This window comes from Chiloscyllium plagiosum, unplaced genomic scaffold, assembly GCF_037043375.1.
Source record: "Chiloscyllium plagiosum isolate Xiang-an unplaced genomic scaffold, Cpla_swu_hap1 HiC_scaffold_18, whole genome shotgun sequence".
Lineage (NCBI taxonomy): Eukaryota > Metazoa > Chordata > Chondrichthyes > Orectolobiformes > Hemiscylliidae > Chiloscyllium > Chiloscyllium plagiosum.
Window position 1 is genome coordinate 32,310,531 of NW_028270156.1, and position 26,619 is coordinate 32,337,149.

A 26,619-nucleotide genomic window follows, 5' to 3' on the forward strand; every position below is an offset into this window, starting at 1 on the left:
CTGTGAAGCAGCAGTACTCATCACCAAGCCATCGTGCTGCCCCCAAATTAGCATGTGGCTTGGGCAGTAATCAAGACATTATGACCCTTGAGGACCTGTTCTTCAATTTCCTTCCTTGTGCTTGATAATCCCCAAACAGGTCCTCCTTCCTAGCCTTGTCTATGTTGTTCGTGCCAATGTGGACCACAACAACTAAACCTTCTCCCTCTTGCTCCAATATCCTTTCAAGTCAGTTGGAGATGTCCTGCACCCTGGCACCGGGCAGGCAACACACCATGCGGGACTCCTGATCTGGCTCGCAAAGGATACTATCTGTCCCCCTAATTAGAGAATCCCTTATAACAACTACTATAACCTGGTGTTGTGTGATTTTTAACTAGGAAAAAGAAAAGTATAGAGGATACATTCATAGGAGATGAAGAGATGTGGGAGGTGGGCTCCGGTGGAGCATAAACACTTTTATTGATTGCTTGATTGAATGGTACTTTCTCTGCTTTATATAATTGTGTTGTCCGTCTATTCAATAGGATGCACATCTTTTTAATAAGAAGATATTTCCCTTTAATAATGGCCAAAAGGATTTTTTTTCTTAGGTTCTTCCACAGTAATGCTGAAATAAAACAGTTATTACATAGACATTGTGATTGTACCTACTATAGTCAACATTCAGTGCATGTACAGTTTAGTGTTAAAACATTTTGATATTCTTTAAACAGCAATTCCTATCTGATACATCGTAGCCATGAACAAAACGCATAGGTCGAGTTGTCAATGACAACTTGAGGTCATTACGCTGTGATTGGCAAAAAGCTTAACGGTGAGCTTTGGTCAGTGAACCATTGGGCCACAGTAAAGGATAATTTACAAATATAATAACCCAGTATAAAACATCGCCTAAAACATTTGTACATGAGAATATTACCCCAAGCAGCTTCACTAATTAATGAACAAAGAGATTCACAGTAGGATCATTCAGAAGTGGTGAGTATTTCTGTCAGACAGACACTGCTTAATGATTAACGAGATCAATTTTCACTGAGCTCCATTAACATCATCAAACCATATGGAAAAGAAGGAAACTATTTGGTCCATTATGTTTCTGCCAGCTCCTTGAAAAGGTTTTTCTCATCAGTCCCACTCTCACTCTGTGGTTTCTGATAGCTCTGAATTTTTCTTCTCCTTTGCAGGTATGGTACTTTACAAATTCCCTTTGAAAGTTTCAATTGAATCTACTTCCTCCATCCTTACAGGCAGCAAATTCCAGATCACAACAACTCACTGCATTAAAGTAAGTCTTATTTTTTCCTACTGGTTCTTTTGGTAATTAGTTTACATCAGTGTGCAATGGCAGTAAAAAGAGTTTTTCCTTGATTGCTTTGTTGAAAAGTCCTGAACACTTGTATTATATCTCCCCACAAAATTATCTGCTCTCAGAACTATCTCTGTTTCTCCAGGCTGTCCATATCCCTGGTATTATTCTAATAACACTCCTCTGCATCCCCACTTCAAAGTCTTCATGTCCTTGCAAAAGTGTGAAATCCAGAATTGGACACAATTTTCCAGTTAGGACATAACCAGGCCTTTCTGTAATCAGTAATTTCTAATTGAGAGGTGAGAACAAACTGGATTTGATGAAGAGCAGGCAGTGAATCCTACCCAGTTCAATTTGGATAAAAATTGGACTCTCCATTCACTAGTGTCGTCTCCACTCCAGTGAAGAGTTCTTGTATAGACTGTCCATTTATAAACCATTGAATCTATTGCTGAGTCTGGTAGCCAATTCATTCATGACCAGTTTAATTTATAGCCCTTGGCCACCAACCAACTTTCTAAATCTCGATTCTCTTCCTTCTCTTGGAGTCTCTGCTCTTCCAGCAGAAAGACCAGTTTGTCTCTGTGTTTGATCACATCCATCTTTTCATTCAGAATCTGTTTCTCCTCAGCAATCTCCTTCTCTGTCTTCTTGGATTCTGTGTAGAAATAATAAAATTGGGAAAGCGAACAAGTGTTAACTTCCTCAAACCAGGAAATAACTTTTACAAGTTATTGTAAAGAAAATAATGAAATGCTGGCCTTCATTGTAAGGTGACAGGAATATTAAAAGGATGGAAATTATGTCACAGTTAAACAAAACTTGCAGATGACACCAAAGTTGGAGGTGTCGTGGACAGCGAAGAAGGTTACCTCGGATTACAACAGGATCTTGATCAGATGGGTGAATGGGCTGAGAAGTGGCAGATGGAATTTAATTCAGATAAATGCGAGGTGCTGTATTTTGGGAAAGCAAATCTTAGCAGGACTTATACACTTAATGGTAAGGTCCTCTGGAGTGTTGCTGATGAAAGAGACCTTGGAGTGCAGGTTCATAGCTCCTTGAAAGTAGAGTCATAGGTCGACAGGATAGTGAAGAAGGCGTTTGGTATGCTTTCCTTTATTGGTCACATTTTGACTACAGGAGTTGGAAGGTCATGTTGTGGCTGTACAGGACATTGGTTAGGCTACTTTTGGAACATTGCGTGCAATTCTGGTCTCCTTTCTATCGGAAGGATGTTGTGAAACTTGAAAGAGTTCAGAACGTATTTACAAGAATGTTGCCAGGGTTGGAGAATTTGAGCTATAGGGAGAGGTTGAATAGACTAGGGCTGTTTTCCCTGGATGTTGGAGGCTGAGGGGTGACCTTATAGAAGTTTATAAAATCATGAGGGGTATGGATAGGGTAATAGGCAAAGTCTTTTCCCTGGGGTAGGAGAGTCCAGAACTAGAGGGCATAGGTTTAGGGTGAGAGGGGAAAGATATAAAAGGGACCTAAGGGGCAACATTTTCACGCAGAAAGTGGTGCGTGTATGGAATGTGTTGCCAGAGCAAGTGGTGGAGGCTAGTACAATTGCAACATTTAAAAGGCATCAGGATGGGTTTATCAATAGGAAGGGTTTGGAGGGAAAAGGGCCGGGTGCTGGCAGGTGGGACTAGAATGGGTTGGGATATCAGGTCAGCATGGACAAGTTGGACTGAAGGGTCTGTTTCTGTACATCTCTATGACTCTATGACTTTGGTTAGTCCACAGTCTGAAGTAGCTATGTTCAGGTCTGGTCACCACAGCCAAGGAACAATATATTGGCCTTGAAACTGGTACTGTGCAGATTTACCAGAATAATACCAGAGCCAAAAGCATTTCATAGACTTGCATTTTCTTGGCTTGGAAAGTTGAAGTTTGATTTGATTGAGGTGCTTAAAAATTGTAGGCTAGATCTAGAGAAACGTTCCATTGGTGAGGGAAATCCAGAAGAAGGCAAGATTATGTTAAAAATTGAACTGGGTTATTTGGGGTAAATTCGGGAAGCACTTTGTCACAGAAAGCCTGTGACTATGAAAGGATTTATTTGAAGATTTCACAGCAAAGGTTGGTAGATTTGTTTTGTTGCCTAAGAGTACTGAAAGATATGGAGCATAGGTGGGTAAGTGGAACTAAGATATAGATCAACCATGGTCTGACTGAATGGTAGAATTGATTTGGAGGACTGAATGACCTGTTTGTATACTTTTCCAGCACCACTCTAATCTTGGTTGTATACAAATCCCAGTGGTGGCACCCAAAAAGCCCATGGTTCATAAACACTGCCAAAGCATAATCTTTTCATGGATAGTAATGGTGTGCAGGGTTATGGGGAAAAGGCAGGAGATTGGCAGAAGATAATAGAACGGGTGTAGGCACAATGGGTCAAATGGTCACCTTCTGTGGTGACATTTCTGTGGTTCTGTCGTTGTTTCAGAGAACGAGCTGTTAATTCTAGTTTGGTGATGGGGGCACTGAAAGGTATACAGTATTCCAGCCGGGATGGTTGGAAAGGCATGTTTCCAATTGCTGCGGAGCAGGGATTTTTATGGCTTCCACCCTGGGCAATTCTCCCGCCATACTGTTCTGCAGGGAAAGAACTTTGGAAACATCGAGAGGAGCTGGAGAATTCTGTACAGTTTGATTCTGTTAGTTCCCACCAGAAGAAGGCGTGAAATATGTTCTGAGTTTTCTGAATGGCTCTAAAGTTGGCAGCTGAGTTAAACGATCTCCATCCTTGAGAGCATTTTGTCAGAGTTTCCTGTTGCTACCTTTGAGTGCTGTGCCACTGAAGACCAGAACAAATGCTGCAAAAAGCAGGTGGGGTGTGGGAATTGGTGATATAATGCTAATTTAACTGCACTGGTAATCCTTCCTGAAGAAGGGCTTATGCCCGAAACGTCGATTCTCCTGTTCCCTGGATGCTGCCTGACCTGCTGCGCTTTTCCAGCAACACATTTCCAGGTCTAATCCAGAGGTTCCCAGCTCAATGCTCTTGGACCATGGGTTCAAAGGAGAAAGTTAGCATTGCGGATGCTGGAGATCAGAGTCAAAATCTGTGGTGCTGGAAAAGCACAGCTGGTCAGGCAGCATCTGAGGACCAGGAGAATCAACGTTTTAGGTATAAGCCCTTCATCAGAGTTCAAATCCCAGCATTGTAAATATGATATCTGGAATATAAGTTCAGTGTTAATTGTCATAGTCACCATTACCATCATTGGAGTAAAACAAAGAACTGTAGATGCTGGAAATCTGAAACGAAAACAGAAATTGCTGGAGAAACTCAGCAGGTCTGGCACCATTTGTTGAGAGAAAGCAGAGCTAACATTTCAGGTCCAGCAACTCTTCTTCAAAACTGATGGTAGCTAGGAAAAGGGTGGTATATATGCTGAAGACATACGCTGTGCTCTGCTCTACACTGAGAGAAGAAACACAGAATGGGTGACCATTTGTGGAACGCCTATGTTCCATCTGCAGAAATGGCATTTCTGGTTGCCTGCCACTTCAACACACTGCCAAGTTCCTTGGTCAACATCTCTATCTTCGGCTTACCACAATGCTCCAGTAAAGCTCAGCACAAGCTAGAGGAACAGCATCTCACTTTCCACTTGGGGAACCTTCAGGACTCAATATCGAGTTCAACAATATGAGAGCTTGAACACATCCTTCCACATCCTTTAGTCACCCTCAGACCCCAGGCCCTGTCATGACCTGGGCTGCTTTCAGCTGAGCCGACTCATTTTCACCTCCTCATTGGTCATTAACAGCTTTTCCCCTTCCCTGGCTTACCGTCAACCATCTCTTTGTCTGTTTTTGCTTTAGAAATATTTTTATTAAAAACTTTTTCAAACCTTTTACACAGCAGTTATATATAAAAAAGAACCAAAATACAAAAAGATAGAGATAGTACAATAATGTCATATCACAATACTATTAATTATAAACTACCTACTATTCTAGCAGAACAAACATATCTACTTAACTTAAACTAAACTACAATCAAATTAGATAAAAATTAAATTAAGCTGAATTCAAATTAACTTAAATTAAATTATATCACATTACTTTATTCTAGCTCACTCACCACATCTCCATTCAAGCTCCCACCCCTGGGAGCACGAGTCATTGTACCCTTTTTTTCCCCAGCTTCCCCCTCCCAGGGCCCCACGGGCACCCAAACTGATTCCCATGGCTATATCCAGGCCCTCATTAATATTGCCGATAAGACTGCATCAATATAATTTAGAAAGGGTCACCACCTCTGGAAAAACTGCTCCGTTTTGTGGTGCACCATATTTGTGAGGTAGTCTTGGGTAGATCAGCCATAAGACCTGGGGGTTTTCCAACATCCAATTCCTTAAAATGTTCTTTCTCGCACAGTGGGTGAGAATGTTACACAGTCCCTTCCCATGTTCTCCCAGCGAGGACAAATTTGGCAACCGCAGAAGTAGAAATACCAGGTCCACTTTGACTTCAATTCCCAGGATTTCCTTCAGTTCCCTTACTATGGCACTCCAGTATCTCTGGATCTTGCAACATGACCAAAAGCAGTGTGTAAGAGTGCGTGTACTAATTTTACATTTGGGGCACACTGGAGATGCTCCTCTCTTGAACTTAGCTAGCCTCTCTGGGACCATATGAGCCCTGTGTAAAATCTTCAATTGCCTGGCCTGCACTTTGTTACATATTGAGATTTTCTTTACATTTTCCCATATGACTTCCTGTGTTTCCAGTGAAATATCCTTTCCAAGTTCCTGATTCCAAGTCCTACAGAGTCTCTCCACATCTCCTCAGGCACATCCTTTCTGTAAGTGATATAAAGTACTAACTGAAAGAGCGCCCGTGCACCTGTGCACTCCTTTCTCCATGTCTGACTTGTAAGGCTGAGCCAGGAGCGTGGTCTTCCTCAGTATATAATCCCTTATCTGAAAGTACTGGAAAAGGTCCCTAATAGACAATCCATATTTCTGACTTAGTTGGCTAAATGACATTAAGACCTCCCCTCAAATAAATCTCCCAAACAAGAGATTCCCTTATTCTCCCATAGCTTAAAGCTGGAGTCCATTGCCCCAGGTTTAAATCCTTCAGCTCCCGCCAATGGGGTAAATGGCGATGTATTAGGCCAATTGCCCTTGTCTTGCTTCATTATCCTCCAAGTATTCACCGTATTTAAATTGATTGGACTCTTACACTGCTCGATCACAGATTTAATCTTATCCATGAATAATAGATTAACTAGGGGACATCTCAAGCCAAATCGACTCCGAATCCCTCCCGTACCCAGTCACCCACATATGTTAACAGGGCGCTTATTTCATATCTCTTGTTGGAGGAGCTATGGCCCTTGATAAAACCGGTCTGATCTTCTTTCATAATATAGGGCAACACCTTTTCCAACCTCAGGGTCAGCACCTTTGACAGAGTTTAAAAGTCTACATTCAACAACAAAATTGGTCTGTATGAGACACATTCTTCGGGGTCTTTCCCCTTCTTTAAAATGAGGGCGATATTAGCCTCCCTAAGTGAGGGCAGAAGACAGTCCCGTGTATATGTATAGCTATACATCCCCAAAAGCGGCTCCACCAACACATTTATGAATTTCTTATAAAACACACTCAGGAATCCATCTGGCCCCGGTGCTTTGCCACCCTGGAGATGCTTTATTGCTTCCTGCACCTCTTGTATCGTCATGAATGCATTTAACAGGGAGATCTGCTCTGCATTTATATGGGAGGTCCAGGTTCTCAAAAAAGGACTGCATTCTCACTGTACCGTCTTCGCCACCCTCCGACTAGTATAACTTGGCAAAGTATTCCCAAAGCTGAAAATGTGTTGCTGGAAAAGCGCAGCAGGTCAGGCAGCATCCAAGGAACAGGAGAATCGACGTTTCGGGCATAAGCCCTTCTTCAGGAATGAGGAAAAAGGGCTAATGCCCGAAACGTCGATTCTCCTGTTCCTTGGATGCTGCCTGACCTGCTGCGCTTTTCCAGCAACACATTTTCAGCTCTGATCTCCAGCATCTGCAGTCCTCACTTTCTCCTCAAAGTATTCCCAAAACCTAACATTAATCTTCTTCAACTCACAGGTAACTGTGCCAGCCTTCTTTCTAACAGACATAATAGATTGAGAAGCATTTTTCTTTCTAGCCAGATATCTACCTGGTTTATCTCCAAATTCAAACAATCTTTGTTTAGCAAAGGAGACCTCATTCTTTGCCAGCTGTGTGTGAGAGCAGCCCAGAGAGCTGTGACCCGGTGCAACTTGACCAATAAAGGCCTATTATAATATGCCTCCTCAGCTACCTTCACCCGGGTCTCCAGCATCTGTTGCTGCTCCTCCCTCTGCTTCCTTCTACTTGTTGAATAAGAAATTATCAGGCCTCGTAAATATGCCTAAGTGGCCTCCCAAAGTGTTGACAGATTACTGGCCGAACCGAGTTGATATCCCAGAAGGCCCTGAACTCTTTTGTAATGTACTCATCAAATTTGCTATCCCTGAACAGGAATGGTCCATGCGCCAGCGCCATGCATGTATTCTGCCACCCTTAATTTTAACATCTAAATACACTGGTGCATTGTCTGAGATAGTTATATTCCCAATTTTGCAAGCCAATGTTCTGTCCAAACAAGCTGATGGCATAAGGAACATGTCAATTCACATGTGCCACTTGTGTGGGTTGGAATAGAAAGTAAAGTCTCTTCCATTCAGGTGGAGATGCCTCCACACATCCACTAATCCCAACTCCTCACACAAGTCCACCAACTGTCTAGATTGTGCGGGTATGCCTGCCCGGCCCCTTGGCATCCTGTCTACCCTGGGATCCATTAGGTGGTTAAAATCCCCTCCTGTGGTTGTGCGATGCACCCCAAGATTCATTAATTTAGCAACTGCATCAATTAGAAATTTAAGAAGGTGTGCCGGGGGACAATAAACATTCAGGACACCATATTCTTCTCTACGTACTAGAGCTTTAAGCATGACGAACTGTCCATGTTTGTCCTTAATTTGCTCAGTTACCTGAAATGGGAGATTTGTTCTTACCAGTATTGCCACTCCTCTACACTTGGAGCTAAAGGAGGAGAAGAATACCCTGTCATAACCCCCCTGCTGCAGTTTCACATGTTCCTTATCAGTTAAATGCGTCTCCTGCAGCAGGGCAATATCAACCCTTTCTTTCCTAAGGCCTGACAGCACCTTCTTTCTTTTAATGGAGGAATGACTCTCTTTTACGTTCCAGGTGCACCACCTGAACTAATCACTAGCCGTGGTCATCCAGAGCAGTCCGTGGTTTCCCAAGAGGAGGAAGCTTACCTGAGGTGCGGCAAGTGAAGAAATTAACTCTATAAAGTCCAAAAACTACTTCGATAAAAACTACTACAACTAAAAAAAGTAACCACTATATTTAACATAAACATACACCTAAATAAGCCCCAATTGACAAGAGACCTACCCCCTTGCCCATAGGGGGCAATCCTCCCAATCCTTACTACCATGCTGGCTCCTTCCAGCTGAGGCCACGCCCTAGTCCCATGCAATGCGCAGATAAAAAGAACATGTTGTTTATATTCTGAGAGTTAACAATGGACACCCACCCTCCCTCCTCCACACCTCTTCCCCCTACATCTTAACCACAGGTATAGCTCCCCCAATCCAAAAAAAAAGAACAATAGCAAAAACAAATCCTCAGACGATAACCAACCAACCAAAATGATGAATAAATCAGGTTTTACACCAAGGCAGTACAAAAGCTATAAAACCGATAACTACAAAAAGGGGAGAGAGGAGAAAAAGAGGGGCAGAAAAAGTAAAGAAAAATTGTACCATTGTCCGTAATGGTGCTCCTTCCACCCCCCACCACTCCCAACCCAAGTCCTTCATTTCAAAGAGTTCGCAAAGTCCTTTGGCCTTTTCTGCTGAATCAAAATTATATATCATTCTTCCGCGAGCGAAACACAACACCGCCGGGTACCTCAAGGAATATTGAATGTTCAGGTCCCTTAATTTTCTCTTAACTTCATCAAATGCCTTTCTCTTATTAACTATGGCTACCAAGAAGTCTTGAAAAAACATTATTCTTGAGCCTTTGTATGTTAAAGCCTGTGGATCTCTTCCTAGTCTTCTTGCTGCTTCAATCACTAACCGTTTTCCTTTATAATGCTGGAGTCACACTAGGACCGTGCAGGGGTGCACATCCAGTCCAGACCTAGTCATTGCGATCCATCAGGCCCACTCCACACTCACCACGCCTGACTCCAACTCCAGCCCCAGGAACTTCGGGAGCCACTTCTCCGGGAGACCCACGAGCCGTAAGCTTTTCCTTCTACTTTTGTTTTCTAGATCGTCCACTTGTTCCTGAAGCACCCGAACCTGGTCTTCCAGTGTTCAGATCCTTCCTCTTGAGACCTCCGGGACGGTCTCCAATGCTGCGGTTCTCTGCTCCACTGCTTCTACTCTGGTCCAGTGTTTGAATCTCCAGCTCATGCCTTTTCAACATGGCAGATATTGGCTCCGTCGCTGCTTCAATCTTTTCTCAGCGTTTGACAAACTCCAAATTAAATCCAAAGGGACCACCCCTGGAGTTTGAGCAATGGCTGCAGGCACCCCGGACACAGTAGGGAGTGCCCAGCTTACTGTACTCCTTTCTTCCCTTTTATTCACCTTCATCCTGATCTTAGAGCTGTCAGACCACAACTTTAGCAGCTCCAGATCTCCAGTAGCTTTATATTATCAATTTTTCTCTTAGGGGTGGTTAACAGGGGAGGGGTTTGGTAAGGGGGCACTTTACCAGGGAATATGGCAAAGAGCCCAGCACAGCAGACCACTCAGACCACCGCCATCTTGGATCTCCCTTTGTCTGTCTAACTATATCTCTGCCCCTCAGAGCTCTATCTCCATCTGTTGTGTACTCTTAAACTCTCCCACCCATCTTCAGCATATATACTAACCTTTTCCTAGCTACCATCAGTTCTGAAGAAGGGTCACTGGACCTGAAACATTAACTCTGCTTTCTCTCCACAAATGCTGTCTGATGTTATGACAAGTATCATTATTTGTTGTAAACATGATTCAGAAATATCCATTAAAGAAGGAAATCTGCCATCCTGATCTAGTCTGACATATGTATGAGTCTAAACCCATAGTAATGTGGCTGACCTTTAAGTATCCTCTGGAATGGCCCATCAAACCATTTAGTTCAAGGACAATGAGGGAAGGCAACTGTGACACCCATGTCCCATGAAAGACAAAAGCAAAAACAAAATTACTTGAGTACAACCCAACAGCAGGTGGATGTCTCACCCCCATTGGTTTTAATTGTTTCCTTGCCTAGGACTTGCAGTAGATAATCTCAGACCATAGTCTGGATTAGAGGATCTATTCCTGATGAAAGCCTTTTGCCCGAAACGTCAATTTTCCTGCTCCTTGGATGCTGCCTGACCTGTTGTGCTTTTCCAGCACCACTCTAATCCAGACTCGGGTTTCCAGCATCTGCAGTCCTCATTTTTACCTAATCTCAGACCAATAGGGAATTCAAGAAAATCTTCCTTATCGAATGGTAGAATGTGGAATTCACTCCCACAAGAAGTAGTCGAACTACATGTCAAAATGAATTTAAGGGGAACACATGAGAGAGCAAGGAAGAGAAGGACATGTTGATAGGGTTAGATGAGGCAAAATGGAAGGGGGCCTTTGTGCAACGTAAACATTGGCATTGATCTCATTATTCAGATAGTCTTTTTTTTCTGAGCAGTGCATTCTCTGTGTAATTCTATACTGTGTAATTCCAGTTGCTTAGTATAGAATAACACAGCACATGCACAGCTGTCTAACCTGACACAATGCTGGTTACCAATAATCATGGGCCAGTGGTGCAGGGAGTGAACACTCAGGGTGGTACTCAGATGTTGCTTGTGCAGGGCTGCTGTGGCATGGTTGTGTTTCTGATCACGTTTGAATTAACTCCTTTGAAGACCAATGGTGATTACACAGATTGCTAAAAGCCCCTGTTTTAATTAAACCCTGGCAGGAGAAACATGGCAGCTTGTTGCTGGGTAATTTGCAATTATCCTCCCAGCGCCAAGACCTGAGTAATTTAATTAAGACCCATCACAAGCTATAATGCTCACCGTCAACTGCCATCCGATCATGAAGCAGCTGCTCCAAGCGGCTCTGCTGATCTTCCAGTTCCAATTCGCGAGCACTGGAGAGAGACACAAAGGGAGAAGTTGGGAATGCTGCCAATCTGGGAATTCTGTACCCATCAATTAACTTTCTCACATGGTTTACAGATCCTGTAGCACATGGAGACAGATACAATCAGGGCTTTCGGGAGGGAATTGGATAAGTGCCAGAAGTGTAAAAAAATAGATGCAGGCTATCGGAAAGGGTGGGGGTTGGGATGAAGTGAGTTACCCCTGCAAAGAGCTGGCACAGTTGCGATAGGATGGATGGTTCAGCGACTGCAATTGCTGGGACATTGGAATCAGACAGACAGACCTGGGTTTTCCACATGACAAAGATCCTCGTGCCACTTCCCCTTTTCATAGGGGCAGGAATAGGGAAGATCCATGATTCACACACACATTTGTCGGGGCATCTAGCCATTTAAATCTCCACCTGCCCTCACTCAGGGTCAGATTTTGATGACTCCAGAATGTGTGAAACCCAAAATGTACACTGTAGACCTGGTAAAAATAGATCTGAACTTTGTACATTTCTTTGGATACTCCCATGGAGACAAAAGCTACCCTTTGGATCTGTCCCCACAACATCTTTGGGGATATTATGTATCCTCTGAGGAGGTCAAGTTCCCTTTGGAATTATGAAAAACAGATATGAATGTGTGTAAAATTGCACTTGGCAAGCTCATTGGCACTGTCAACAAACCTGTCAAAATAAATCCTGAAAAATTTCTTCAGCAACTGTCGAAAGGACCTGACAACAGTGTCAAGAAGATAACCATCACCAGAGAAACAATGAGGGAAATTAATGGAGTTAAACATAGGAGCAGGAGTAGGCCATTCAGCCCCTCAAACCATGTGCCCTGGACCTGGTGGGAGGCATCCTAGCGTATTAAAGGAAGTCACTACAGAGAGTGTGGATGCACTGGTAGTAATCTTCCAGGAATTGTTAGATTTGGGGTAGTCCTAGAGAAGTGGAAAACTAAATATGTCACCTTTAGTTAAAAAGACGAGACAAAAATAACAAGAAATTATCAGGCTGTTAGCATAACTTCTGTCATAGGAAAAATATTAGAAGCTGTTATGAAGGATGTAATGGCAGAACATTTTGAAACACATAAAGCAGAGTCAACATAGCTTCACAAGGGGAAGTCATGCCTGACCGACTGATGAGAATTCTTTAACGAAGTAACAAGCAGGATAGATAAAGAGTAGGTAGTGAATATAACACATCTGGATTTCCAAAAAGGTGTTTGCTAATGTACCACACATTAGTCAATTTAAGAAGATAAGAAGCCATGGTTTTGGTGGTTAGAGGATTGGCTAACTAATAGGATAAAGGGGGCATTTTCAGAATGGAAACCTGTAACTAGTAGAGTGCCACATAGATCAGTGCTAAGACAGCAATTATTTACAATGTATTAGATGAGGAATGTGCATGTACTATCACCAAATGTATGGATGACAGTAAAATTGGTGAGTCGGCCAAGTGGTGAGGATGACACAAAGAGTCTTCAGAGAGATAAGGACAGTTATGAGAGTGGGAGTGGGAAAATCCTTGGAAGATGGAACATAATATCAGGAAACGTGAAGGCATGTCTTTACGCAGGAAGAACTGCTGAATGTCATTTAAATGGACAAAGATTCAATAAAAATATATTTAAAAAATAACAGACAAAGATAGCAGGAAGCTTCAGAACTGAGATTTGGAGTCCTCATCCATGAAACATAAAAAGCTAGCATCCAAGTTCAGCAGGTAATAGGAGTTTTGGCCAGTATTTCAAAGAAAATGAAACATATATGGAAGGAAGTCTTGCTAAATCTATACAAGGCACTAGTCAGACCATGTCTGGAACACTATGAAAAGTTTTGGGTCCCTTATCTAAGGGAAGGTATACAGGCTTTGGAGGTAGAGCAGAGAAAGTTCACTAGGCTGATACTAGGTATGGAGGGATTGTCTTAAGAGAGATTGAGTAGGTTGGATCTGTACTCACTGGAATTTAGAAGAATGTGAGGCAACCCTATTGCAATCCACAGGATTCTTAGGGGACATGACAAGGGTGGATGTTGAAAGATGGTTTTACCTTACAGGAGAGGAGAGGACCAAAGGGCATTATCTCAGAATAAAGGGTCGTTCAATGAATTTGAGGATGAATTTCTTCCTTAAATTTGTTACTGTAGAATAGCAGAGTATTCTCAATAGGCTGAATTGCCTACTTCTGGTCCAATGTTGTATAATCTTATGGACATGTTAACATGACTGTCAAATTAATTTGTCAAAACATTTAAATGTACTGCCCTTTAAACAAATATATCGGGAGTATTAAATAGAATTGCTAGCAGTTTCACTCTATTGACATAAGTATGAAGTCTTTTTATTACTGGATTACTGCATAACTGATTCCACAATCATTCATTATCACAATAGGAGGCCTATTTTTTCACATCTTGATGACAACTACAAATGTCGTGGACTCTCTGAAATGGGGTATAAATTCCAACACTTTTTGGTATAAAGATTGTGCACTTTAATGAAATGTTTGTTATGCTCAGGCTTTATGTAGTATAGGAATGTATTTGCAGTAAATGCATTTTTAAAAAGGAGCGTTTTTTCCAATATAGTGAAATCCAAAACGCAGAGGTCTTATGTGACGTGACCCTGAACCGGAAACTCTAATTTTGTATTCCACTCCAGGATTTGTTGACTATGGCATTTGTAACTTGGGCAAGTGGGTTTATTATCAGTCTGTAAGTCCTTCCACTGTGCCTGATGTAGGTGGGAAAGGTGAGAGAATTTCTTGGTCAGCCATGCAACAGAAGACATTGGTAAACCACTGCAGTGCCTTGCCTATAATGTGGAATAATCCAATCACATACCATGGCCAACCTCAAAAATGGTGACATAAACAAAGTTAAAAATCACACAACACCAGGTTATAGTCCAACAGGTTTAATTGGAAGCACACTAGCGTTCAGAGCGCCGCTCCTTCATCAGGTAGTTGTGGAGGACACAATTGTAAGACACAGGATTTATAGCAAAGGTTTACAGTGTGATGTAACTGAAATTGTACATTGAAAAATACCTTGATTGTTTATCGAGTCTTTCTTCTATTCGAATACGATGATAGTTTCACTTCTTTCATACATAAATCACAAAATTCTTTTTAAAAAAAGTTACATTCTCAGGTTAACTGTAACAATTGGTGTTAGCCAGATAATATGTTGAAGGTGTTAGCCCCCTGTGTTCTCTGTCTGTGCCATAAGGTTTAGACTGATTCTAATCTAAAAAGTGAGTTAACAGAGTCTTACATGAATTCATGCAGTTTTTGAGCAAAGTACAATGTAATTCTGCAAGTACAAATTCACCCCACAAATGTATATGTATATGTGTGCATGTGTCTATCGATCTGTCTGTCTGGGGTGGGGCGTTGTGAGAGAGAGTGTAGATGTGTGTATATGAGTGTAGAGTGTTTAAGTCTGTGAGGGGGTGCATGTGTGTCTGTAGGAGTGTGTGTACCTGTAGGAGAGTGTGTACAGACACACACACTCCCACACTCACACATGCACCCTCTCACAGACTTAGACACTCTACACTCACATACACACATATACACTCTCACACTCACAACCCCCCACCCCAGACAGACAGACACATGCACGCACACATATACATATACATTTGTGGGGTGAATTTGTACTTGAAGAGTTACATTGTACTTTGCTCAAAAACCTCATGAATTCATGTAAGACTCTGTATTCTCACTTTTTAGATTAGAATCAATCTAAACATTATGGCACAGACAGAGAACACAGGGGGCTAACACCTATCATAATCAGGATTCCCGCCCACCTTCCGAGGACCCCTTCGCCCACCTCCAACACACTGCATCCACCTGGACACCCTGCGCTGGCCTATTATCTGCCCTCGACCTCTTCATTTCCAACTGCCGCCGGGACATTGACCGCCTCAACCTGTCTACCCGCCTCCCCCACTCCAACCTCTCACCCTCACAGCGCGCAGCCCTCCAATCCCTCTGCTCCAATTCCAACCTCCCCATCAAGCCAGCGGATAAAGGGGGCGCAGTGGTAGTCTGGCGCACTGACCTCTACACGGCTGAAGCCAAACGCCAACTCGAGGACACCTCTTCCTACTGCCCCCTCGACCATGACACCACCCCCCATCACCAAACCATCATCTCCCAGACCATACAGAACCTCATCACCTCAGGACATCTCCCACCCACAGCTTCCAACCTCATAGTCCGGGAACCCCGCACTGCCCGGTTCTACCTCCTTCCCAAGATCCACAAGCCTGACCACCCTGGCCGACCCATTGTCTCAGTATGTTCCTGCCCCACTGAACTCATCTCTACCTACCTCAACACTGTCCTATCCCCCCTAGTCCAGGAACACCCCACATATGTTCGAGACACCATCCACGCCCTCCACCTCCTGCAAGACTTCCGTTTCCCCGGCCCCCAACGCCTCATCTTCACCATGGATATCCAATCCCTCTACACCTCCATCCGCCATGATCAGGGCCTCCAAGCCCTCCATTTTTCCCTCTCCAGACGTTCCCAACAGTACCCTTCTACCGACACTCTCATTCGTTTGGCCGTACTGGTCCTCACCCTTAACAATTTCTCCTTTGAATCCTCCCACTTCCTCCAGACCAAAGGGGTAGCCATGGGCACACGTATGGGCCCCAGCTATGCCTGTCTCTTTGTTGGCTACGTAGAACAGTTGATCTTCCGTAATTACACCGGCACCACTCCCCACCTCTTCCTCCACTACATTGATAACTGCATTGGCGCCACCTTGTGCTCCCGCGAGGAGGTTGAGCAATTCATCAACTTTACCAACACATTCCACCCTGACCTTAAATTTACCTGGACCATCTCTGACACGTCCCTCCCCTTCCTGGACCTCTCCATTTCCATTAATGACAACCGACTTGACACTGACATTTTTTACAAACCCACCGATTCCCACAGCTACCTGGATTACACCTCTTCCCACTCTACCTCTTGCAAAAGTGCCATCCCGTATTCCCAATTCCTCCGCCTCCGCTATATCTGCTCCCAGGAGGACCAGTTCCACCACAGAACACACCAGATGGCCTCCTTCTTTCGAGACCGCAATTTCCCTTCCCACGTGGTTAAAGATGCCCTCCAACACATCCTGTCCACATCCGCACCTCTGCCCTCAGACCCCACCCCTCCAATTGTAACAAGGACAGAACACGCCTGGTGCTCACCTTCCACCCTACCAACCTTCGCATAAACCAAATCATCCGCCGACATTTCCGCCACCTCCAAAAAGACCCCACCACCAGGGATATATTTCCCTCCCCATCCCTTTCTGTCTTCCGCAAAGACCGTTCCCTCCGTGACTACCTGGTCAGGTCCACGCCCCCCTACAACCCACCCTCCCATCCTGGCACCTTCCCCTGCCACCGCAGGAACTGTAAAACCTGCGCCCACACCTCCTCCCTCACCTCTATCCAAGGCCCTAAAGGAGCCTTCCACATTCTTCAAAATTTTACCTGCACATCCACTAAAATCATTTATTGTATCCATTGCTCCCGATGCGGTCTCCTCTACATTGGGGAGACTGGGCGCCTCCTAGCAGAGCGCTTTAGGGAACATCTCCGGGACACCCGCACCAATCAACCACACCGCCCTGTGGCCCAACATTTCAACTCCCCCTCCCACTCTGCCGAGGACATGGAGGTCCTGGGCCTCCTTCACCACCACTCCCTCACCACCAGACGCCTGGAGGAAGAACGCCTCATCTTCCGCCTCGGAACACTTCAACCCCAGGGCAGCAATGTGGACTTCAACAGTTTCCTCATTTCCCCTTCCCCCACCTCACCCTATTTCCAAACTTCCAGCTCAGCACTGTCCCCATGACTTGTCCGGACTTGTCCTACCTGCCTATCTCCTTTTCCACCTATCCACTCCACCCTCTCCTCCCTGACCTATCACCTTCATCCCCTCCCCCACTCAACTATTGTACTCTATGCTACTCTCTCCCCACCCCCACCCTCCTCTAGCTTATCTCTCCACGCTTCAGGCTCTCTGTCTTTATTCCTGATGACGGGCTTTTACCTGAAATGTCGATTTCGCTGCTCCTCGGATGCTGCCTGAACTGCTGTGCTCTTCTATCACCACTAATTCAGAATCTTCAACATATTATCTGGCTAACACCAATTGTTACCGTTAACTTGAGATGTGACTTCTTATAAAAATGTTTTGTGATTTACATATGAAAGAAGTGAAACTATGATGGTATACGAACAGATGAAAGACTCAACAAACAATCAAGGTATTTTTCAATGTATAATTTCAGTTACATCACACTGTAAACTTTTGCTATAAATTCTGTGCCTTACAATTGTGTCCTCCACAACCACCTGATGAAGGAGTGATGCTCTGAACGCTAGTGTGCTTCCAATTAAACCTGTTGGACTATAACCTGGTGTTGTGTGATTTTTAACTTTGTATATCCTAGTCCAACATCGGCATCTCCAAATCATGACATAAACAAAGACCAACAATAGACACATAGGCTGGGAGTTTTTTCTCTCTAGAAGTGATAGGGAAGGTGACAGAAAAGGCAAACAAAATTAGGCAATTTGGCACCAGGGTGATACCCACCCCTTTCTGTCACCTCAGGATGGGAATGTTCATGGGTGACCTTCTAAACCAATGCCAAGGAAAGCCCTTAAGTGATAAATAATTTATAATAATTAAGAATAAATCTTGCCACCAGTATGCTGTGTTCCTGGCAGATGAGAAAAGCAGACTCTTTCCAATCATAGAAACGAGGTAGCGTATCTGCTGGATTGGGGTATGGGGAACTCAATCTACCCAAATATGAGGTATTGGACATGGATGGGGAGAGGGAGGGGAAGGGCACTGAATATCAAATATGTCCTTATCTCCAGCACCCCCTGTCCACGGACCTACATTCCCTCTAATTTCTCCAGCTGCTACATGATCATCTGAGGACATGGGCAGGCATGGAACCTTGGAATTGCTGTGTGGCTGTGTCGCAGCTTTGAGGGAACATTGCTGTTGACTCCATCCCTTAATTCCCTCCACCGAAACCTCACTGACCTTCCTGCTATTCCTGGTGCTCGCCACTGCTCGGGTGGCTGAAAGGGTACCGTGCCTCCGAGTGGCTGGAAGCCTTTGATTCAGTGCCGCCAGCAGGTTCAGCTACACCAGGATATGTTGTCCTACTAAGTGACTGACTGCCAAGCCTGCCAAGTGACTACTTACATTCCCAATTGGCATTTGATCTTGCCAGAGAGCTTCATCTCTTCATTAGAGTGCCTGATGAAGGGCTTTTGCCCGAAACGTCAATTTTTCCTGCTCCTCAGATGCTGCCTGACCAGCTGTGCTTTTTCAGCACCTCTCTAATCTTGACTCTAATCTCCAGCATCTGCAGTACTCACCTCCGCCTAGCTTCTTCTCTTTACCCTATGACATGCTGAGGCCTGTCTTTGTGAATACTGGGTGAGTCAGCATGGCAGGTGAAAGGCAAAGGATTGACAATGAGGACATATATTGTTGTGAATTGGAACTAAGTTGGCATGAAAGCTATAATGGGCAATGGGGGACTGAGTACATGGGCACAGGTTGGCATGGATGGCATAGAGAATTTATGGAAAGTGGGCACAATGCACAGGGCGGCATGGGTTGGCATGAATGTGGAATGGGTAGTGTGTGATGGGTCTATTAGGGATTGTGGGGATCTGTCGGGATAAATGAAGTTATTGTTTGAGTCCAGCTTTTAAGAGAGTCCAAATGTTAACTCTGTTTCTCTCTCCACAGATGCTGCCAGATCTGCTGAGTTTCTCCAGCACTTTCTGTTTTTATTTCAGTTTTCCAGTATCTGCAGTAGTTTGCTTTTATTTGAGTGAATCATGGAAGTTTTTGTTCATGCTTCTGTTTAAAAAATTTTGGACAACAGCCTTTCACTCAACTCTCCTCTGCACCCAGCATCCTCCTCACTATTTCTGGCATCATCACCTACTGCTATTCTTAACATAGTATCCCCAAGAAATCCAAGCAATTATTTTAAGAATCATATTCACACAGAGCTAGGAATTCACCCAAATTTGTGTACATGATTCTCAGGCAAAAGTCCAGGATACAATGAGCACAGGAGAACTGAATAAGAATTTCCAATACTGAATCTGGGGTTAAATGTGAATTTTCGACAAGTTGGAGAGGCCAATGATGTTTCAGGGACCAGATGATTTATAAGCATAAGCTCTTTCTTTCTTTTTGGTAAAATCAAAGACTCCTATCAGTCCTCTCTGCCCACACAACAATACTGCACCATCATCAATGGAGAGATGATAGCCCTATTATAACAGAGAGGTAATGCCCCCTGTGTTGTAAAGTGTAAGCTGCATTGCAAATGGAATTAATATCTAAACTACAAAATAAATGGTATACAAAAGAATAACACCACAACTATACTAGACAAGAAAGATTGATATCTATATCACAAAAGGAATGTTTCTTATTATATCATAAAAAGAATGTTGACATTTGTATCATGAATGATGTGTGATTTCTGAATCTTAAATGGAACGTGATATTTACATCTTAAAGGAAAGTGTGATATCCATATTGTAAATGGAGAGGTGCTATCTATGTCCCTAATAAAATGGGGGTACCACAGGATCAGTGCTGGTCCACAATTATTCGTAAACTATGTAAATGATTTGGATGTGGGAAATAGTAATATTTCCAAATATTGCAGATGACAAGTTGGGTAAGGATTCAACTTGTGAGGAGGATGCAAGGAGGCTTCAAGAGGTCTTGGACAGGCTAAGTGAATGGGTTTGAACATGGCAAATGGCATATAAAGTAAACAAGGCTGAATATTTCTTACACAGTGAAAGATTGGTAAGTGCGGGTGTCTACAAGGATCTAACCTGTAATAAATCAGGAAGCCTGACTGGAAGGGAGTACAGTTATTCCCCGCTTTTCGAACATTCGCTTTAGCCAATTCACTTTTATGAAAGCCCTACACTGGTACCTGTTTTCACTAACCAAAAGAGGATTTTCGCTTCTAGGCAAAAGCGCGCAGTGAGAGTGGTGTCGCCAAGCGCCTTCCCCAGATGGGTTAATAGATGACCCTCTTCCTCTCTGTCCTACACCCCAGTCTTCTGTACCTCTCACCACTCCAACCTCCAACTACTCAGCCTAACATACCTTCATCACCACTACCACCTCTCTGTCTTTCAATGTGCTCACTGTCTTCCCGATTCTGGTCAGTAAAACTACACTGCACATACATTATTTCTACTTTACATAGGTTATGTATTTACCATATCATTCCTACTTTTACTATATGTCAGTGTTAGTTTAGATTTGGTGTGTTATTTGGTAGGTTATCTTTTAGGTCTGGGAACACTCAAACATTTTTCCCACATAAACTAATGTTAATTGCTTCTTCACTTTATGCCATTTCGGCTTCTGAACAGTTTCATAAGAATGATCTGCTTTTGGATAGTAGGCGACACCTGTATCATTTATTATTGAACACTATTCGTGGCATACATGGGCTAGTGCCTGCTTAGGATAGACAGTTCTACTGACTCATCCCTGGTTCTGGGTTAGTGGTGCTGGAAGAGCACATGATGTAAGAAATATTTACAAGCAAAGCCCATTATGGGCAAAGTGAACCTCAGGAGTGAAGGGGGAATAGGAAGAGCAGAAAGGAACTCTATCAAAATGAAGTTGGATGGGGAAATAAAGTATTATATCCTCCGCAATGCCCACCTTTCTCTAAAGGCATCAAGAGCATTGGTGGACACCTCATGCTCCCTCTCCAAGGACCCTCGGGCATGAATATAACAGCAAAAGAGGGGCAGAAGTTGGCAGATATGACGTCCTTCATGAGTCTGCATTATAAAGGGCTCAGATGATGAGTTTCAGCTAGGCAGACCATTGCCTGTTACCAAGGGAAGTCATTCAATGAGCTCCACAAGGACATTGAGCCTGGGCCTTATAGTGTTATCACAATGGCCTTCTCTAGGAATCATGAAAAAGCCACCATGCAGAGCAGAAAGCAAATCGAAAGGCAAGCAGTATGTTGGCATCATGTAAATGAGATTTAAGTACAGAAGTAAAGATGTCTTGCTGCAGCTGTATATAGCCTTAGAGAGATCTAACCTGGAGTATTATGCATTGTTTTGGTCTCCCTATCTAAGGAAGCTTATACTTGTTACAGAGAGAGTGCAATTAAGGTTTGCCAGATTAATCCCTGGGATTGTTTTACGAGGAAAGACTGAGGAAAAAGGGATCTGTGTTCTTTAGACTTTAAAAGAATGAGAGATGATCCTATTGAAACTTACAACATTCTTCAAGGGTGGATACAGTTTGGCTGGTGAGTGTAGAACCAGGATAAGGAGCAGGAATTTAATACTGAGATAATGAGAAATTTCACTCAGATTGTAGTGAACCTTGGAATTTTCTACTATCCAAAGGACTGTAAAAGTTCTATCACTGAGAGAGTTTATGTCAGAACTCTACAGGATTCTGGACACTAATGACATTAAGCGAGGGTGGAATATAGAGATGGTGTGGGAAAACGGCACAAAGGAGATATCAAACATGGTCTAGAATGGTAGAGGCCAGTGTGAGACTAGATATGTCCCTATCTCTGCATCTTAACCAGTAGCTCCTGCTCCTGTGTGCTCTAAAAAGTCCCCCCATTGTTACTTGACTGTAATTTTTTCTTGCTTTAGTTAGCATTAAGAGCTCCATTAATTCTCTCCATTAAAGAATTAAATGGACTACTCACAATATCATCATTTCAGCTTCATATCGAACCAAGGCATTCTTTTCCATCACCAGCTTGAACCATTTTTGCATCAGTTGAGGTTCGTCTTTTGAGTTGAGATCTGAACATTTAGATTTTTTTAAAATCCAGTTAGTCAGAGATGTATTGCCACATGCAAGTCATACAATTCTGGAAAATCTATTCATCATGCTTAAATTTAGTACCTTTTATGAAAAAACATGTTGCTACGTACCTGCAGTACAGATTACTTTTGTCGTGTGCTTTGAGATGATTATTTTCAGTGTTTAAAAATGTCATTATGTGGTCCTCAGTAACTACTGTCTGATGATTAGAATCTGTTATACTGGATCCCGATAAATTGACAAAACATTTCTGAAAACTTATTATTTTTCTCTTAGTATTTAAATTTCTAATTTCCAAGTAAGAGTTTAAACAATACAAACATTTCACTAAATTAGATATTTCACACTAATTTATCTGCATTTTTCCTTTAAATGAACTTTTGTGCCTTTGAAAGCTTCATTAATGTTTTACTGAGGTAAAATTCTCCTCCACTAGTTTAATTCCCTCTCTGGGCTCTGTCTCTGCACCCACTAATTATGGCCTTTTGTTCATCCCTTGATTTTGTTTGCTCCCCTACTGGTGGCTGAGCCTTCAGTTGCCTGTGGCCCCGAAATTTGGAACATCCTTCTTGAACCTGTGTTCCTTCCAACCCATCTGTTTGATCAATATTACTAGTTCTAGTATCTCTTTGTGTGGGCTCAGTGTCAACATTTTGCTTGTGGCTTAGTGTCAAATTTGATTTCTAATTCTACTTCTGTGAAGTACCTTGGAACATTTCACTATTTCAAAAGGTGCTACATGAATGGAAATGATTGCTGTTGGGACCACCCTGCAGTTCTTTGTCACACAGAATTTTAAATGATGAGAATCATGTATTTTGGTACAATTTCCTGACTGTTCGCATTACTTCTGAGAAGTAACACTGCTGGGCAGGCTTTTAAAAGCCACTTTGCAACCTGAAAGAAAAGCATGAATTAAAATTTGAAAGAAAGAATCTTAACGTTTTGGATTAGTGAGCAGAATGAGTCACCTAAGACCATTTCACAAAATAATCAAGCCTCAGCCAAAACAGGAACTATGCACCGTCACATAAAACAAGCGACCTAAAAACATATAAAACACAACATTGGTCATCTAATGAAACAGAGGAAATTCCTTTGTCTTTTGAGGCCAATCATGTTGCGACATTACACAATTGTAGGTTGTATGATTCTGGTTTCTATGAAGAAAATGTCAATTGTTCACTGAAGATCACAATTTGGCAGTTATCGCACAAAATTGTTGGGGGTCAAAGGATTGCAAGGGTGCTGTTTGCGATCTCCAGTATTGCCACAGAATGTTCATGAATGTCAAGGTTAATGTCTGAGCAAAACCCAATGAAGAAAAACATTGGGGCAACTAAAACAACTTTTTTATTTAACAAATGAAAGAAATTGAAACAAAAAGGAATGAAACCTAAAATGGCAGTTTGATGGTGGTTGGAAATGATAGGTCATGTGGTGAAACCTCATCCTACACTCAGCCAAAGTTGGCAATCCCTAGCAAACATGTCCTCTATCAGCTTGCTTGCGTCAGTCCTATTCACTCTGGCAATGAGATAATTTTATTTAACCATATTTTGGCAGCACAGTGGCTCAGTGGTGAGCACAGCTGCCTCACAGCACCAGGAACCCGGGTTTGATTCCAACCTCTGTGTGGAGTTTGCACATTTTCACCATTTCTTTGTGGGTTTCCTCTGGGTGCTCCAGTTTCCTCCCACAGTCCAAAGATGTGCAGGTCAGGTGAATTGGCCAAGCTAAATTGCCCATAGTGTTCAGGGATGTGTAGGTTAGGTGCACTGGTCTGGGGTAAATATAGTGGACGTGGAATGGGTCTAGTGGGATACCCTTCAGAAGGTCGGTGTGGACTTGTTGGGCCAGTGGACCTGTTTCCACACTGTAGGGAATCTATGTAAAAATCATTCAGTATTGATTTGTCCCACAGATTTTAATTGTCAATAACAACTAGGATGCATATTTTAACTTCATGGACTGCAGGATTTTCAGAGGGCAACTCATCATTAGCTTCTCAAAGACAATTAGGGGGCTGGGCAATAAAAACTGCTGTTGCTAGTGATACTCACACCCCATGAAAGACATGTAATGTAGCAAAGTATCCCAAGGTGCATCATACAAAGGTTATCAGGCACAAACGTGACATTGAGCCACATTAGGAGATAAAAGGGCAAAGAATAGATTCTAAGATCTCAAAGGAGAGGAAAGTGGCACAGGGGTGGAAGATACAGTTCAGGCAGATGAAGGCATAGCTCCAAATAGTGAAGTGATAAAAAAAATTGGAAATGTGCCAGGGTCGACAATTATAGGAGCACAGAGATCTTTGAGGGTCACAGGGCTGGAGGAAATAGGAAGAGGCAGGAGGGATTTGAAAGCAAAGATGAGGAGTTTTAAATGAAGGCATTGCTTAATTCAGAACCAACATAGGTCAGCAAGCGCAGAGGTAATGAGCAAAATGGACTTGGTGCAAGTTTGGGCACTGACAGCAGAGTTTTGGATAAATGGAAGTTTACGGAGTGGAGAAGGGTGGGTCAACAGGATATAGCATATAACAGAGATTATGTGGCTGTAATTAAAGAAAAATAACATTTCAGGCAATAGTAAGATATGTTGTAAAAATCTGTGTCCTATGGTATGAGAGACTTTCAAAGCAGCACAATAGTATGAAAAGATAGATATGACAAGGTTCAGCATTCAGAGACTTGAATGATGTATGAAATGACCTTGATGAAAGAAAACTATTTTACTGTATTGCTATTGTAACTGTCTCTGGAACAGTTAGCCCTTGGCTTTCAATAGCCATGGTAATTTCCAAAGAATTTTGATAAGTGGACTGCACAATAGGCCTATGAATAACGTTAGAGTATGTGGTGTCAGGTGACAGGTAGCAGAGTGAATAGTAAGCTAGCTACATATCAGAAAACATCGAGTAGGGTTTAAAAGATGGCGATTCAGAGTGACAAATAGTAGAAATCAGTATTGGAACCATGTTCATCACTGTTATGAACCAGGGAATTAGAAACACAACTTCAAAATTTTCAAATAGCACCAAATTAGAAAAACAGAGGAGGACTGCAATAAAACATCGGAAGACATCATTAATCTTGTTAAATGAGTAAAAAAGGTAAAGTCACCACACTCTTACCAGATTATAGAGCTAAGCTCTCATTAGAGAGAGGTAATTGGTGGTGGTTTAACCTGAGGGTCACCACACCACAGGTAAGGGGAGAGGTTGAGAAGGAGAATCCTTCATTGTAACCTCAGCTGGTGCAGGAATTGAATCCATGCTGTTGGTCTTACTCTACAGTACAAGCTGCCTATCCAGCCGACTGAGCAAACTGATCTGTTATGCAGTGTACAATTTGCAAATCAGTGGCGCATGGAACATTTTGGCATGCTACATGCTACTTAGAAAATTAAGCATCGAAATGGGGAAGTTAAAACGAGTGATGGGGCTGTTATTATGGATGCATCAGTCACTAAAAATAGTGACCCATTAATCACGTGATAAAAGAGCAACAAATACTGCTTTGTTTCTAAACATATCAAACTAAAATTACTATTATGCTTGTATTGGACCTTTGTTCGTCCCCATTCCGCAGTATTGTGCCCAGTTCTGGTCTCCATTTTGGAAAAAAACATGTTGAAGAACACTTGGAAAAGATGCAAAAATGTTGTTTTACCTATTAAGGAAAGTGGAACTCTTCTGTATAGAGAAGAGACTGAGGCCTGTACTTTCACAATTGCAAAGAGCCTCTCCTTTGCAAAAATGTGGATGAAGGCAAAAATTGAAATGCCATTCCTGAGCATGGTGCCTGCCATTTTCATTGGGGAGGGAATGATGGCAGGTTAGATTCCAAACATGGCACTTCTTGCTGGCAGCTGCCCACAAAAATGAGCATCTCCCACATCTAATGTTGGTGACCTGGATTGGGATGCCCAACCTGTCCAGATTAGATCTGATAGATGTAGATCTAAACTTTGATTAGTTCTTTTAAGACGTGAGGTAGCTCTTTGCATTTGATCCTGGGACACCTTTGAGGAGGGTTGTGTACCATTTGGGACATGTAGGCTGCCCTTTCAGAGACATCAAGTACTCCTCAGGAGAGGTAATCTGCTCTTTAGAATTGTTAAAAGCAGACATGAGTGTGCATTGAAGCCA

At 42.8% G+C, this 26,619-nt stretch overlaps 1 protein-coding gene across 16 annotated transcripts in view; it reads right to left on the reverse strand.

The window, feature by feature from the left end:
• Positions 1-537: 537 nt before the first annotated feature.
• Positions 538-26,619, reverse strand: part of LOC122557729 (F-actin-monooxygenase mical2-like) — a 296,049-nt gene continuing 269,967 nt past the window's right edge. For all 16 annotated transcript variants that reach the window (XM_087996423.1, XM_087996422.1, XM_087996419.1 and 13 more), the window contains 3 exons: positions 22,342-22,441; positions 11,458-11,531; positions 538-1,970 (listed from right to left, as the gene is read on the reverse strand). In XM_087996423.1, the coding sequence (XP_087852549.1) occupies positions 1,786-1,970; positions 11,458-11,531; positions 22,342-22,441 (359 nt within the window). In that variant the 3' untranslated portion in view covers positions 538-1,785. The remainder of the gene's footprint in view (positions 1,971-11,457; positions 11,532-22,341; positions 22,442-26,619) is intronic.